Source organism: Narcine bancroftii, chromosome 3, assembly GCF_036971445.1.
Source record: "Narcine bancroftii isolate sNarBan1 chromosome 3, sNarBan1.hap1, whole genome shotgun sequence".
Classification (NCBI taxonomy): domain Eukaryota; kingdom Metazoa; phylum Chordata; class Chondrichthyes; order Torpediniformes; family Narcinidae; genus Narcine; species Narcine bancroftii.
The window spans coordinates 301155670-301170616 of NC_091471.1; the positions used below are offsets into that span (position 1 = coordinate 301155670).

Consider the following 14947-nt stretch of genomic DNA (forward strand, 5'->3'; position numbering starts at 1 on the left):
ACAGTGTCATCAAGTTTGCAGATGACATGACAGTAGTAGAAGAGGTGGAAACCCTTTCTACTACTGTAATGAACGTGACTGACCCCCGTTCACATCACCAGATCCAGCTCCAACAGTGTCATCAAGTTTGCAGATGACATGACAGTAGTAGAACAGGTGGAAATCCTTTCTACTACTCTAAAGAACGTGACTGACCCATGTCCACATCACCAGATCCAGCTCCAACAGTGTCATCAAGTTTGCAGATGACATGACAGTAGTAGAAGAGGTGGAAACCCTTTCTACTACTGTAAAGAACGTGACTGACCCACGTTCACATCACCAGATCCAGCTCCAACAGTGTCATCAAGTTTGCAGATGACATGACAGTAGTAGAAGAGGTGGAAACCCTTTCTACTACTCTAAAGAACGTGACTGACCCACGGTCACATCACCAGATCCAGCTCCAACAGTGTCATCAAGTTTGCAGATGACATGACAGTAGTAGAAGAGGTGGAAACCCTTTCTACTACTCTAAAGAACGTGACTGACCCATGTTCACATCACCAGATCCAGCTCCAACAGTGTCATAAAGTTTGCAGATGACATGACAGTAGTAGAAGAGGTGGAAACCCTTTCTACTACTCTAAAGAACGTGACTGACCCACGTTCACATCACCAGATCCAGCTCCAACAGTGTCATCAAGTTTGCAGATGACATGACAGTAGTAGAAGAGGTGGAAACCCTTTCTACTACTGTAAAGAACGTGACTGACCCACGTTCACATCACCATATCCAGCTCCAACAGTGTCATCAAGTTTGCAGATGACATGACAGTAGTAGAAGAGGTGGAAACCCTTTCTACTACTCTAAAGAACGTGACTGACCCATGTTCACATCACCAGATCCAGCTCCAACAGTGTCATCAAGTTTGCAGATGACATGACAGTAGTAGAAGAGGTGGAAACCCTTTCTACTACTGTAAAGAACGTGACTGACCCATGTTCACATCACCAGATCCAGCTCCAAAAGTGTCATCAAGTTTGCAGATGACATGACAGAAGTAGAACAGGTGGAAACCCTTTCTACTACTGTAATGAACGTGACTGACCCACGTTCACATCACCAGATCCAGCTCCAAAAGTGTCATCAAGTTTGCAGATGACATGACAGTAGTAGAAAAGGTGGAAACCCTTTCTTCTACTGTAAAGAACGTGACTGACCCACGTTCACATCACCAGATCCAGCTCCAACAGTGTCATCAAGTTTGCAGATGACATGACAGTAGTAGAAGAGGTGGAAACCCTTTCTACTACTGTAAAGAACGTGACTGACCCACGTTCACATCACCAGATCCAGCTCCAATATTGTCATCAAGTTTGCAGATGACATGACAGTAGTAGAAGAGGTGGAAACCCTTTCTACTACTGTAAAGAACATGACTGACCCATGTTCACATCACCAGATCCAGCTCCAATAGTGTCATCAAGTTTGCAGATGACATGACATTAGTAGAAGAGATGGAAAATGTCATGAAATGGAATGAGAATCTCAATGTGGATAAGATGAAAGAGATGAGCGTGGTCTTCACTAGGACCAGGAGTGACCACCCTCCACTACACATCAGCAACTCTGTAGTAGAGAGTGTGGCAAGCACCAAGTTCTTAGTGTTCACCTATCATGGACACTCAACATCTCCTCACTTGTCAATCAGGACTCTTGCTTCACTTACAGTGACCACTTCCTGAGAAGACTGAAGAGGGCAAGGCTACCGGCCACCATTATGTCGACCTTCTATAGGAGCGGTATTGAGAGCATCCTGGCCGGCTGTATAACAGTGCGATACAACTACTGTAGAGAAATTGATCCACAGGACCATAACAGTGGCAGAGGGGATCACTGGAGTCTCCCTTCTTCTCCCCCCCCCCTCCCCTAACCACCATTGAAGTGATCTGCCAGGATCATTGTCTAAAAAGGGAGTGAAAAATCAATGAGGACCTCTTCCACCCTACACACTGCATCTTTCAGCTGCACCTATCAGAGAAGAGATACGGGAGGATCAGAGCCAGCACCACCAGGCTGAGGAATAGCTTCTTCCCATGGGCAGTGAGAATGTTGAGCAGCCAAAAAACTGCTCTCACCTACAATGCGAGACTCTCATATTCATGAAACAATATTTATTTGCATAGATGAAATACTTGTCCTGCAAATGTATCATTTGTCTGTATATGTGTTAATGTCTGACTCAATATCTGTTTTTTTTATTGCTCCGAGGACTGGAGAACAATGTTCCATTGGGTTGTACTTGTACAATCAGATGACAATAAACTTGACTTTTGTAAGCATATCTTTGCTTGCACTATCGACAAGTAGAAATTCTGCCTAGTTAACAGGAGAATGGGTCACAGGGTTGTATGTAATGTCATGCATAAACTCTGAAAATAAATCTGAAATCCAAACTTTCCAACTTTGACGTGACACTCTGATCATCTCTCATTGATGTAAATATATAAGACCATGACATTGTCCCATGAAGTCAGTTCACCAATAAATTTAAAGAAAACTTATTACTTTAATCCGATTGCCATATGTTTTCATCCTAACACATTTCTCAGAAGACTCTTGCCAAGCATCATCTGGCCAATGTGGCCTCTCATAAATCAATAACTCGTGGTACAGCAATGCACAGCAGCGCCTGAAAGCCTCCACCCCACAGTCAAGGAGTATGGAAAATACTGATATAACATCAAAGCAAGGCAGTAATAAAATCCACAAGCAGTTGCAATAAATAAGCAAGGCTCATCCAATTTCATTTTGTTCCTACGTGGACAGATATTATCACCAGTGTTCCAACAATAATTAAGTGCCAACTGCTCAATGAAACCATTTAAGGTGTGATGAATGGCCAGTGCTTTATCCCCAATCAATCCAATATTTACTTAGAGAAAATTCACGCCAACAAGTTACTAACCCACTGAAGTTTTTGACCCAACTGCTTCTCCTCTCTGAATTTAATTTTTTTTTAAATCATATTTTAAGTGCTGATGTTTATCTTTATTAAAGTAGCCATCCATTTTAGGAGCTTAAATGGCCAACAGACTCCTTAAAACTAAACTCCTTCTGTTTTTTTTTTCCAAATCAACATTGTTTAGCTATAGACAGGGAAGCAGGGGCATGCCACACCTGAGCCCCTGTTTAGGAACCTTGTGGCCAACAAGATGTCAGAGAGCTGTTGAAATTGAATAGCTGGTAATATCTGAATTCTGAGACTTTCTGAGATTTCCTGCTTCTGGTTTACTCTGTTTTTTTCCTTGAAGACGGGCTCAGGCTAAGTTCCTCCACCATTAGCACATGCGCAGCGTCTGCAAACTTTCGTGTTTCCGCCACAAACCCATTGGCCTGGGATTAGCTCTGATATCCCGTACTGCCCACGTGAAATTCTTATCTTCTCCCTGTAACTGCACAAGTTTCATCTGATTTCCTCCCATGCCCCCAAGGTGTCCGGGGCGGTAAGTTAATTAGCCAGTGCAAATTCCTCCTAATGTATAGAATCTGGGAGTAGTTGAGAGACGCATGGGGAGAATGAAACAGGAATGCACTTTAAGAAGGTCACCACAATGGGCGAGCAGCATCAGCCTGCTCTTTATCCTGGGCCACCCCATTTTATTCAAACACAACTTTATTCAAACTTTATTCAAATGGCTGCTATGAGCAAAATGTGACCAAGGCACTCCACTGGCTGAAGATTTGCTCCCATCTTCACCAATGGATTATGTGCTACTTCAGTGAACATTTTCTTTTACAACTTTTTTAAAAATTTCTATTTACTTATTCTGCTCAATTTTTTTTTGCCAGTTGCTTGAGGTTGCTAGTTGCTTGAATTCCAGATAGCAGGTGTTTTACTGTACTGTTTTTGATTGGCACGGCCATAGTAGGCAGAAGGGCCTCTTGGCTGTCCGACATTACAATTCCGCAAAACACAACAGTCTGCAGGCCCCGTGATTGCAGTAAAAACACAGAAATGCTGGAGGAACTCATCAAGTCTCACAGCGTCCGCAAGAGGTCACGATAACCAATGTTTTGGGCCTGAGCCAATCCTCAGGGCATTATGCCGTGAAGAGGGGCTGAGGCCCGAAACGTCGGTGATATTTCTACACCTCCTATGGACGCCGTGAGGCCTGTTGAGTTCCTCCAGCATTTCTGTGACCTCATAACTGGAAGCAGTATCTACATGTGCGCCAGCTTACCTTAATGAAGGCGTAGCCCGTTCCATTGTCAGTGATGGTCAGGCCAAGTGCATCCTCTGACTTTGTCACCTCCACTTCCTTCATTTGTCCTTTAACATGGGCAAAGATGAAGTCCTCCAATCCAATCTGGCCTCCCAATAATTTCTGCATGTCTACCTTGTGAGTATTTAAAGTGCAGAACAGAATCTGCTGAACCAAAAAGAAAAAGACATAAAATACAGTTGTGGATATCTGAGTCAGGTCAGTGTTTATGGAAAGAAATGGGTTTGTCATTGGGCTGATGTCTCTAAAATAAATTAACACAAGCCATCAATATTCACCACTAAGCTGCCTTCTGTCATAATAATCATTTGAAATTAAGCTGGAGCTATAAAAGTATCAGCAGAAAGAAAACCTTAAGTGCATGATCCCTTTTGGAACCTTCACAATTGTATTAAATACCACCAACAGTTTTTGAACTGTGCTTGTTGTTGCAATGGAGAGAATATAGGAGGCAGATCATGGTTTGAAGATCAAAACTTTGCTCATAGAGTAATTTTAGGTTCAAATATTTATTGTCACAAAGTTCTACAGTTTTTAATTACTTTTTGAATCGTACCATAAATCAATAAACATTCCTTTAATCAGATATCCTGAGTTTTAAACCAACCAGAAATAAAGATCTGCTGTGGGTGAATTTCCTCCTCAATCCCATCTCTCTCTCTCTCTCGCCTTCTTTCTCTCACCCTTCTCCCTCTCTCTTTCTTTCCCACTCTCTCTCCCCCTCTCCTCCCCCCCCCCACACACACACACTCTCTCACTCACTCACTCTCTTTCTATCCCCCCCCCCTTCATGTTCTTTACACAGAATTTCTGCTATATTTCCATAAGGAAGACTCGGCATTAGGCTAGCTTTGGTCATTGACACTGAACCGAGCAAAGCCAGCCTAATGCCGGGTGAGTGTGTCATTTTACCCAGCAAGCAGGTAGTCCACAAGTAAAAGAGACATGTAACTCAACGGTCGGTGTTGGCGTTTAGTGTCACCTATTACATACTCTATTTGATGGCATATTAGACCCTACATTTTTCCCCAAAAAATGGCTCAAAAATATTCCCCTGGTCTTAAATGCGAGGTTGAAATTAGGGTGATAATGGTGAGTAACGTCGACAGTAATGCTGGCGATCTCCGTACTGGTCATTGTTGAGCTGAGAAAGTGTCAGTTCCGTGAGAGATTAGTCTAGACACAAGGGTTTGCAATCAAACGTTGCTTTTATTAACACCCAACAATTAATAGAAGAGCCATTTCACTGGTTTGTTGACCTGCTGGAAAAATGTAAACTAAGGTAAGCATTTGACATACGTTGCTTTATTTTCATGGTTTGATGGCATTAGCATTTAAGGCTTCCAAACTGAATTCATATTTTAGTATTAGTAACTTTTTCTAAGTCATTTAAAATTATTATTATATCTTTAATATATTAGGAGTCAGATGGTTTGGTGTGGGGAAGATCATGCCAGACAAATCTGTTTTTCAGGCGCTAAGAAAGGCGGCAGAGCAGATGTGGGATACAAGGGATTAGATGAAGTCCAGGGCGGTAGCTGGGTCCAGAAGGTTGAGGCACAAAGGATCCAAAATTGGTCTAATGATGGGAGGCAGAGGGTAGTGGTGGTGGGTGTTTCTCTGACTGGGCATCTGTATCAGGTGGCCAAGCAGGTTTGGTATCGGTACTGTGACCCTTGTTGATCGTAATGTATGTACAGATAACTTGAATCAGGATGTAGGTGATTCAATAAGTAAGTTTACAGATGACAGCAAAAGTAGTGGAGTCATAGATAGCGAAGAAGGTTGCGTAAGGATATAGCAGGACATAGATAAGCTGGGAAGGTGGGTGGAATGGTGGCAGATGGAAGCTATTCCTGACAAGTGTAAGGTAATGCATTTCAAGAAGTCATAGTCTGGAATGGAATAATGAGTAAATGGCAGGGGCCTTAGGAGTGCTGAGAGATCTTGGGGTGCAAGCCCATAGCAATCTGAAAATTACACCATAAAGAGATAGGATCATGAAAGATATAGCAGCGTGGCCAGAGCTGCTGTAATGGGTGGTGTGGACCCAGAAGAGAGGAGAGCATACTTATAGTTGAGAAAGAACATCCTGATGTATGCATCTTTGCTGTCCAGGTGTTCCAGGGCTTTGTGACCTGTTATTACGATAGGCGAATGTGTCCGTGTCACAGCTCAGAAAGGAGCTGATCTGCTTCATCACCATCCTTTCAAAACACTTCATCACTGTTGATGTAAGTGCTACTGGTCGATAGCATTAAGGTAGGTTACTACACTCTTCTTGATTGACGCCTGTTTGAAACAGGTGGGTACCATCCCTACTGGAATGAGATATTGAAGATATCTGTGAATACCTTGGTAAATTAATCAGCATGGATCTTTAATATTTGGCCGGGTACTCCATCCAGGCCAGATAATTTCCTCGGATTCACTCTCCTGAAGGCAGCACATACGTCATCCTCAGATATGGTCAGGATGGGATCATTAGGGTAAGTGGGAGTGCAAAGGAATGGTTCTTCGATGTTACTGTCATCAAATAGGGTGTAGAAGGCATTGAGTTCCTCTGGGAGAGAATCATTGCCATCTACTACTTTACCAGATTTGGTTTTGTAGCAGTTTATGCCATTTAGGCCCAGCCACAGCTGTCGGGTGTCCCTTGCTGTTTCCATTTTCATCTGGAATCTCCACTTCGCCCGGGAGATGGCTTTCCGCTGATCGTACCTGCTCCTGCTGTACTGATCCGGATCTCTGGGCTTAAATGTCTTTGATTTGGCTTTCAGTGGTTGAGAGTCCCACATAGGCTGAGGGCGACTTGTGGTCAGGAGATCCACACAGGCTGTGGGTTTCATGAGACTGGCTCCTGGGAACAGAACCAGGATTTGAGAGAATGCTGAGGGCATGAAGGGTTCCCAGTCGTGTTGTGTTTAAATCTGGATGTCAGGCTGCTGATGGATTGAACAGGAGTCTGTGTGGCTGCGGGAGGAGTGGAGGCGAATCCACACACTGACTCTGAAAGGACTCTCTTTAACCTTTCTCTCTCTCTCCTACTGTAAGGGGGGCACCAGGCAATTTTGTGTAATATCACATCATTGTGGAGCTATTATCCTGCTTAGTCCCACTTAACTGCACTCACTCCATAGCCCTTTATACCTCTCCCATTCATGTACCTGTCTAAATTTTCCTTAAATGTTAAAATTGAGTCTCCATTCATTACTTCAGCTGGCAACTTGCTCCACACTCCCACCACTCTCTGTGTGAAGAAGTTCCCGCTAATGTTTCCCTTCAACTTTTCCCCTTTCATCCTTTACCCATCTCCTCTGGTTTGCATCTCATCCAACCTCAGAGGAAAAACCCTTCTTGCATTTATTCCATCTATACCCCTCAATATTTTGTATACCTCTATCAAATCTCCTCTCATTCTTCTACGCTACAGGAAATGAAATCCTAACCTGCTTATCCTTTCCCTATAACTCAGTTCCTCAAGTCCCAGCCACATCCGAGTAAATCTTCTCTGCAATCTTACTGATCTCCTTCCTGGAGTTAGGTGACTAGAAATGCACGCAATACTCCAGATTTGTCCTCACCAATATTTTAAACAACCTCACCATAACATCCCAACTCTTATACTCAATTCTTTGATTTATGAAGGCCAAGATGCCAAAAGCTTTCTTTACAACCTTGTCTACCTGTGATGCCACTTTCTGGGAATTATGTATCTATATTCCCAGATCCCTTTGTTCCTCCGCACTCTTCAGTCCCCTAACATTTACTGTGCATGTCCTGTGCATTGGTTTATCCTTCCAAAATGCAACACCTCACACTTAAATTCCATCTGCCATTTTTCACCCCTTTTTTCCAGCTGGTCCAGATCCCTCTGCAAGCTTTGAAAACCTTCCTCGCTGTCCACAACCCCTCCAATCTTTGTGCCATCTGCAAACTTGCTGATCCAATTAACCACATTATGATTCAGATCATTGATATGGATGACAAACCACAATGGACCTCGCACTGATCCCTGAGGCACATCACAGGCCTCCATTCTGAGAGGCAATTATCCCCCACCACTGTCTGATTATCTCAGAAAGCCTATGGTGCCTTCATAGGCCAAGGTTTTGAGTAGAGGAGTCAATATTATGTTGTAGCTGTTTTCAACATTGATTAGATCAGTCATTCTCAAGCCTTTTTTTGTGCTACAGTCCCCTTAGGACTTTGCTCAAAGTTTATGGATCCCCTTCCCCATGAAGCAGTCAAGTTTAATTGGTTTCTTCTATACTTCTCTCCTAACAAATACATTAAAAATATTTAAACATTTTATGATTTCAGTCTGTGGCCTCCCCCCCCAAATATGCAGAGGCCCTTGGGGATGGGGGTGCAGTATAGCCCCCGCCTAAACATTGGCATCATGTTGAGAATGGCTGAATTAGACCACACTTGAAGGACTGTCTGCAATTTTGGTAGCCACACTACAGGAAGGATGTGGTAGTGTGAGAAAGTGGAGAAGTATTTCACCGGGGTGTTGGCTAGAACGGAGAGGCAGATACAATCATAATGTGGAAGTGCCATTTGCATAGCTATTTGGATAAGATTGACATGATGGAATATGGCACCATGCAGGCAAATGGGATTAGCATAGACAGGCATAGGATCGGCATGGACAAGGTAAACTCATAGGGCCCATTCTGTGCTGTCTGATCCCATGAATATTAAACAAATCTCAATGACGGGTTATCAAGTCCCATTGAATGGCCTGGATTGTGCTGACTGCTAGCGAGAGAATCCATGGAAAACCATTGGGGAGCATCATGGAAAGGATCTGCTAGGATTGGTGCTGAGTCCAGGGGTGGAGCTTAGTCTTGCTGAACTATGATGGCATTTCGCACCTGGCCCCTCGGCTCTTTCCACCAACCATATCTGATTGACATAACACAACCCCACAAATGAATGGGATCACCAGCCGGGAATGCAAACCTAAGTTCAGATAAATGGTTTGGTTTCTACCCACATTTTTACTCAACCTTAATGATTTTAATTTAACCTATAACTTTAAAAATATCTTTTATTATTTTAATGCATTTTGATTAATTTTCATTACAAAAATATTTAAGCAATTTTGTTAGATTTTCATATTTAATGTTTTTTTTACTTTTTCTGTTAAAAATACTTCAAATGTTATTAAACATCTCAGATTATCATAGATACGTTGAGTTAAAACAGTCTTTCAGAGAGCAAGTTGTCCAAAAGCCATCTTAGATTCACAGTCATACAGCAAGTAATAGGCCTTTCAGCCCAACATGTCCATGCTGACCAGGTTGGCATTCTGGGCTCGACCCACTAGCCTGAATTGTGGTCCTATTGTTCTCAACCCTTCCTATCCACATACTGGTCTAAATGTCTTCTGGACATCAAGATTGTACCCATTTCTACAGTTTCCTCTGCTTCCACATTTCAGATACAGACCATCCTTTGAGTGAAAAAGTTTCCTCTCATGTCCATTTACCAGAGATTTACCAGGATGTGGCCTGGTTTGGAAAATCAGTCTTATGAAGCAAGGTTAGCAGAGCTAGGGATTTTTTTCTTTGGCACAAAGAAGGATGAGAAGTGACTTGATGGAGGTCTACAAGCTAGCACTCAACAGCTAACACTATTTTCCCAGGGCAGGAGCAGCAAACACCAGAGGACATCTGTCCAAAGTGAAGGGAGGAAAGTTTCAGGGAGACATCAGGGGTAAGTTTTTTTTAACACAGAGAGAGCCTCGGATGCCTTGCCAGGGGTGGTGGTGAAGGCAGGAACAATAGGGGCATTTAAGAGACTCTTAGACAGGCACATGAATGAAAGAAGAACAGAGGTAAGGAGGGCTTCATTTTGGGGGATTTTTTGTTTTTTTTTCTAGGTCAGCACAACATTGTGGGCCAAAGGGCTTGTACTATGCTATAGGTTCTATGCCCCTCTTACATCTCCTTCCCTCTCACCTTAAACCTATATCGCGTAGTTCTAGAATAATCTACCCTGTGAAAAAGCCTGTGTGTCCTCTCTTTATCCATTCTCCTTCGGATTTTATGGATCTCTATAAGGTCTCACCTTGGCTTCCATTGCTCTACGGTGTAAAGACGTCAGGGAAGTTCAGGTTCTGTCTAGTGGGCAATTGTGGACGAGTGTAACAGCCAGCACAGAAAGTCCTTTGGTTAATTTAAACCACTGAACCATCAAACAAAATGCATGACCATACATACGCCGTGGAATATCACTTAAATATGCCATATCATGAGCCAACAGTTTATTGTCTATCAACGGGTGAAGAACAGGGATACAGTGCTGACAGCAAAACTGGTTTGCGGAACTCACTACAGGGTTAATGTTTGTTTGAGGTCTTCCCATCAAGACTATTAGCCCTGATGCAACTAGAAGTTGTTGCCCTGAACAAAGCCAGGTCTCAAATGAAATGAAAAGTTGTGAAGTACGTTACTGTGGGAGAAGCAAGGGTACAGATGAAAGTAAAAGGATGGGGAAAATAGTGTTCACAAGATATAGGAGTAGAAGTAGGCCAATCAGCCCACCAAGTCTGCTCTACCATTCTAATCATGAGCTGATCCATCCTCCCATTCAGCCCAACTCCGTGGCTTCCTCCCCATGACCCTTGATGCCCTGACTAATCAAATACCTGTCAATGTCTGCCTTAAATACATCCACAGCTGCCTGATCACAGCTGATTAGAGTTCTGAAGAAGGGTGTTCGACCCCAAAACATTGGACACCTTTTACTTTCTATGGATGCTGTGTCATCTGCTGAGTTGCTCCAGAACTTTTGTGTGTTGATGTTCACAGTGGATGAGTTTCGATGAAACATTAACTCCTTCTCGTTCCATAGATTCTGCCCGAAATGCTGAGCTTCCCGTTTATATTGTAAATCTGCAGTTGTTTCAGCCATGGTCACATCCATTCCTGCCACTGAATCCCTCACACGTATGGGGAATTTCTCCCCCCCCCCCACCCCAAATCCCCATTCCTCACACTAAGAGCCCTTTGCAACAGTGACATGATTTTCAAAACCTACTTTGCAAAAGTTCAAAGGCAATTAATATGTTTTGGAAAAATTAGACTTCAGCACCACCTACTTTTCAGGACGATGTAAATTTCATGATTCGGGTTCAAAATATGTGAACTCCTCCTCCCTCAAAATGTCAGCACCCACATTTCAGAACTAATTCATTCATAACCTATTTCTGCTAACAGTCTTTGGTCAATTCAGGCTAAAAATGTAGGCTTCTCCACCAAAATTAACATAGGATCAGTGTGAACTGGTGGTGCACACAGACGACGGTCTGAAGAGCCTATCTCCTTGCTGTCTAAACAGCATACACTTGATGGAAATGAAAATTTCCAGCAAAAAGATTCAGGCTGTCTGTTGTCAAATGTTAAACCTGCAACAGGATTTGAAATGTACGTTTATATTGATTAAACATCCACTAGAATAACTACTCCTCCTGCTTCAAGTTCTGAAATCTAAAAGCACACAATTAGACTGTTACTCAGGAATAAATTCCCTTCATGAGCAGCTTTTGGATTTGAGCCGACTATGTTCTGTATATTAAAAGGGGCCAGGTTTGGAGGGGGATTTTGGATTGGAGCATGAAACAGACAGTCCCATTTGTGGGCAATCTGAGATACTGGGACATCTGCCTCAACTGCACCCACCTCTCTTGGCGAGATCCCGAAAACCTCGGCGATTTTGGCATACAGCTCCTTGACATTGGTGAAGCCCTCGATCCTGCCGGTAGGGCTGCCGTGAGCCAGCTGCGTGTGAAATATCAGCCTGGGGCGAATGCGTGGAGCAGGAGGGGCAGGCGAGCTTGGCTCGGCCCCGGCGGCCTGCCCTTTCGTTTCCACTGTGGCACCCGCTTGATTCTCACTATCAACTCCGTTCTCCATCAACCTGCTCCCTTCCAATTTTCCCGAGTTTTTACATTTCCTCCTGGACCCACGCAGCATCTTGTGTGGGATGCAGAGATACCTGCTTCTGAATAAAAGATGACTTGGCCACACATTGGAAGTTCACATGAATAATATGAGACCAGTTTCGAGCACTGAGCACAAAACCTTATAAATAACTTACCAGGTAATCTCATTAAGGTAAAAGGAGAAGCTGTTTTATCTCTTCTCTTGGAGGCTGACAATGAAGAGACAATTTCTGAGCACTGGACTGAGTTTTGCCAAGAAGCGCAAATACTTATGGAGTCTAAAATATCATCTTCATCCAAGTAATGGGCGATGGCCACCAGATTTTTCTCCATTTTCACTGCCTTGCTTTAAAAATAACTTTGTTGACCACAACAGGGCAGCTCGTTAGTATAGTTAGCACAACTCTGTTACAGCGCCAGTGAGTGGGACCTGGGTTCGAATCCCGCGTTGTCTGTAAGGAGTTTGTACGTTCTCCCCAGTTTCCTCCCACCTTGCAAAACATATTTTGTAGGTTAATCGGGAGAAATGGGGTGGCACAGGCTCGTGGGCTCGTGTCTTGTCTAAATTTTTTTTAAACATCCAGGTTTGTCCTGTGAATTATGACGGGCAAAATTAGGCAACAGAATAATTCCCTGATGTGCCAGTGTTGGGAGGTAGCTGATCCCCATGGTAATCAAACAAAAGCACCATGTGTGCTGAAAAGTGGGAGCTCAAGCAGCTTCCTTGGAAAGAGACACGGTGACAGGTTTATTGTCCGTCTAAGAAAATTTGTTTTGTGAGCAATCCAGCTCATCAACCCATGCATAGTACAGTAATAGCAACACAGTACAGAGGGCAGAGTTACAGTGAGAGATCAGTTAGAACAGATTAAAGGGCATATAATTTTACATGGTCTGATTGTGTGAACTCGTCTGGTTGAGTGAACTTGGTCTTTTCTCTTTGGATCGACGGAGAATGAGGGTGACCTGATAGAGGTGTACAAGTCGATGAGAGGCATGGTTCATGTGGCTTTTCCCTAGGGCTGAAATAGCTAACGTGACGGGGCATAGTTTTAAGATGCTCAGGGGTAAGTACAAGGAGGAATGTATGAGGCAAGTTTTACACACAGAGAGTGGTGGGTGCATGGAATACGCTGCCAGCAATGGTGGTGAAGGCAGGTAGAATAGGATAAGACGCTATTAGATAAGTACGTGAAAATGAGAAAAATGATGGTTATGCAGTAGGGAAATTCTAGGCTGTTGTAAGAGTAGATATTGGGTCAGCTTAACACTGTAGGCCAGAGGGCCTATATTGTGCTGTGGGTTTCTATATTCCATGTGAGTGTGGCACTCAGAATGAATGAAGTTTATTGCCATTTTCATGGGTATAACGTACAAAAAGAGGGTAATGCTTAAGGTCACAGACCCATCATGATAATTCTGCTTTGGCTTGTTATTTTTCCTGCTTTGTTATTTTGATTGCTGTCTTGAGGACTGTGCTCCCCTTAAAAGAGTAATTTCAACAATAAATGTAAAGTTTATGGCTAACATATTGATTCCACTGATTAATCGATGATTCCCTAATCACTAAATCATTTGACCGCCAGGATGGTATTCTTCAATCCTGCCGTTGCTTTGTTGTTAACGTATGTTAATGCATGTTAAGGATCCACACCATCTGTTTCACTAAATGCCATCAGCAAAGAGGTACAGGTACCAAAAGACTTGTACCACCAGGTTCAGGAAAAGTTGCACCTCGGACTCAACAATAAACTCGATCAGAGATTCATTCAAAGACTTATTTTGCACATTACTCATTATTGAATATTTATTTTCTGCATTGCACAGTCAGTTTGTTTACATTTCTTTTCTTTAAGTGGATTTTTCTCTTTTGCATACATATCTTTTCTTGAGTATAGTTTTTTTTTTGCACTACTGATAAATAGTAATTCTGCCGTGCCCATGGGAAAAAGAATCTCAGGGTTGTTGTGAGAGATGTCATGGATGTACTCTGACAATAAATCTGAATTTATGCCTTGACTGTATGTCATAGTCACCACTACACCCCGATTTGAGTCTTGTTTTAATATCTATGCACAAGGCGCAACCCTTCTGGCATGTATTTAGAGAGAAACAATGCCTATCATACCTTAAACAAGACATTTTGTTTATTTATTAATGGGGTTTGAATGTGAATTGTACAGAATGTATCAGGCTTTGGAAACGGATGGTACCCCTGCAATACATACATTTCAGTCTTTTGTGGTTTTAATATCATTTGATATAACTTTTTACAGGTGCAAGTAGAATATTGAAATCCAAAGTCAAGTTGGTATTGAAGTAAAACACCATTGGAGAACTTTTGAAATGTACATCTGGGCAGCTCTGAAGAAATATTTCTATGAAATGTGAAATTTACCGGAAAAGGCACATCTCATTCTACAAATGATGGCAGCAGAACGCTCTCAGAATCTCAACGACTGTTCATTGGATGCAATAGAAACCACTCTAACCAGTGCACAGGAAGCCTGATCACCAATAGAAGTCTTCTTCCAGCTTGTTAAAAATAGGCCCGTTCTGCTTCTGTGAAAGCAAATCAATCAAGGTCGAGGGCATTGAGCATGTATAGCAGCAGAATAATCTGAGAGTGTGGCAGGGCATGAGGAATCGTCAATAGTTCTATAAGAGCCGATCTGACACTGAGAACATTCTGCAAAGTGAAGCATAATGTCAGAGTCACAGGCA

General features: G+C 42.8%; 1 protein-coding gene across 1 annotated transcript in view; it reads right to left on the reverse strand.

Annotated features, from left to right (window-relative positions):
• LOC138756853 (PDZ domain-containing protein GIPC3-like) overlaps positions 1 to 12254 on the reverse strand; it is a 51067-nt gene extending 38813 nt beyond the window's left edge. The window contains exons 1-2 of the mRNA XM_069923244.1: positions 11961 to 12254; positions 4228 to 4413 (exon numbers count right to left, since the gene is read on the reverse strand). Of these exons, the coding sequence (XP_069779345.1) occupies positions 4228 to 4413; positions 11961 to 12254 (480 nt within the window). The remainder of the gene's footprint in view (positions 1 to 4227; positions 4414 to 11960) is intronic.
• Positions 12255 to 14947: the final 2693 nt, after the last annotated feature.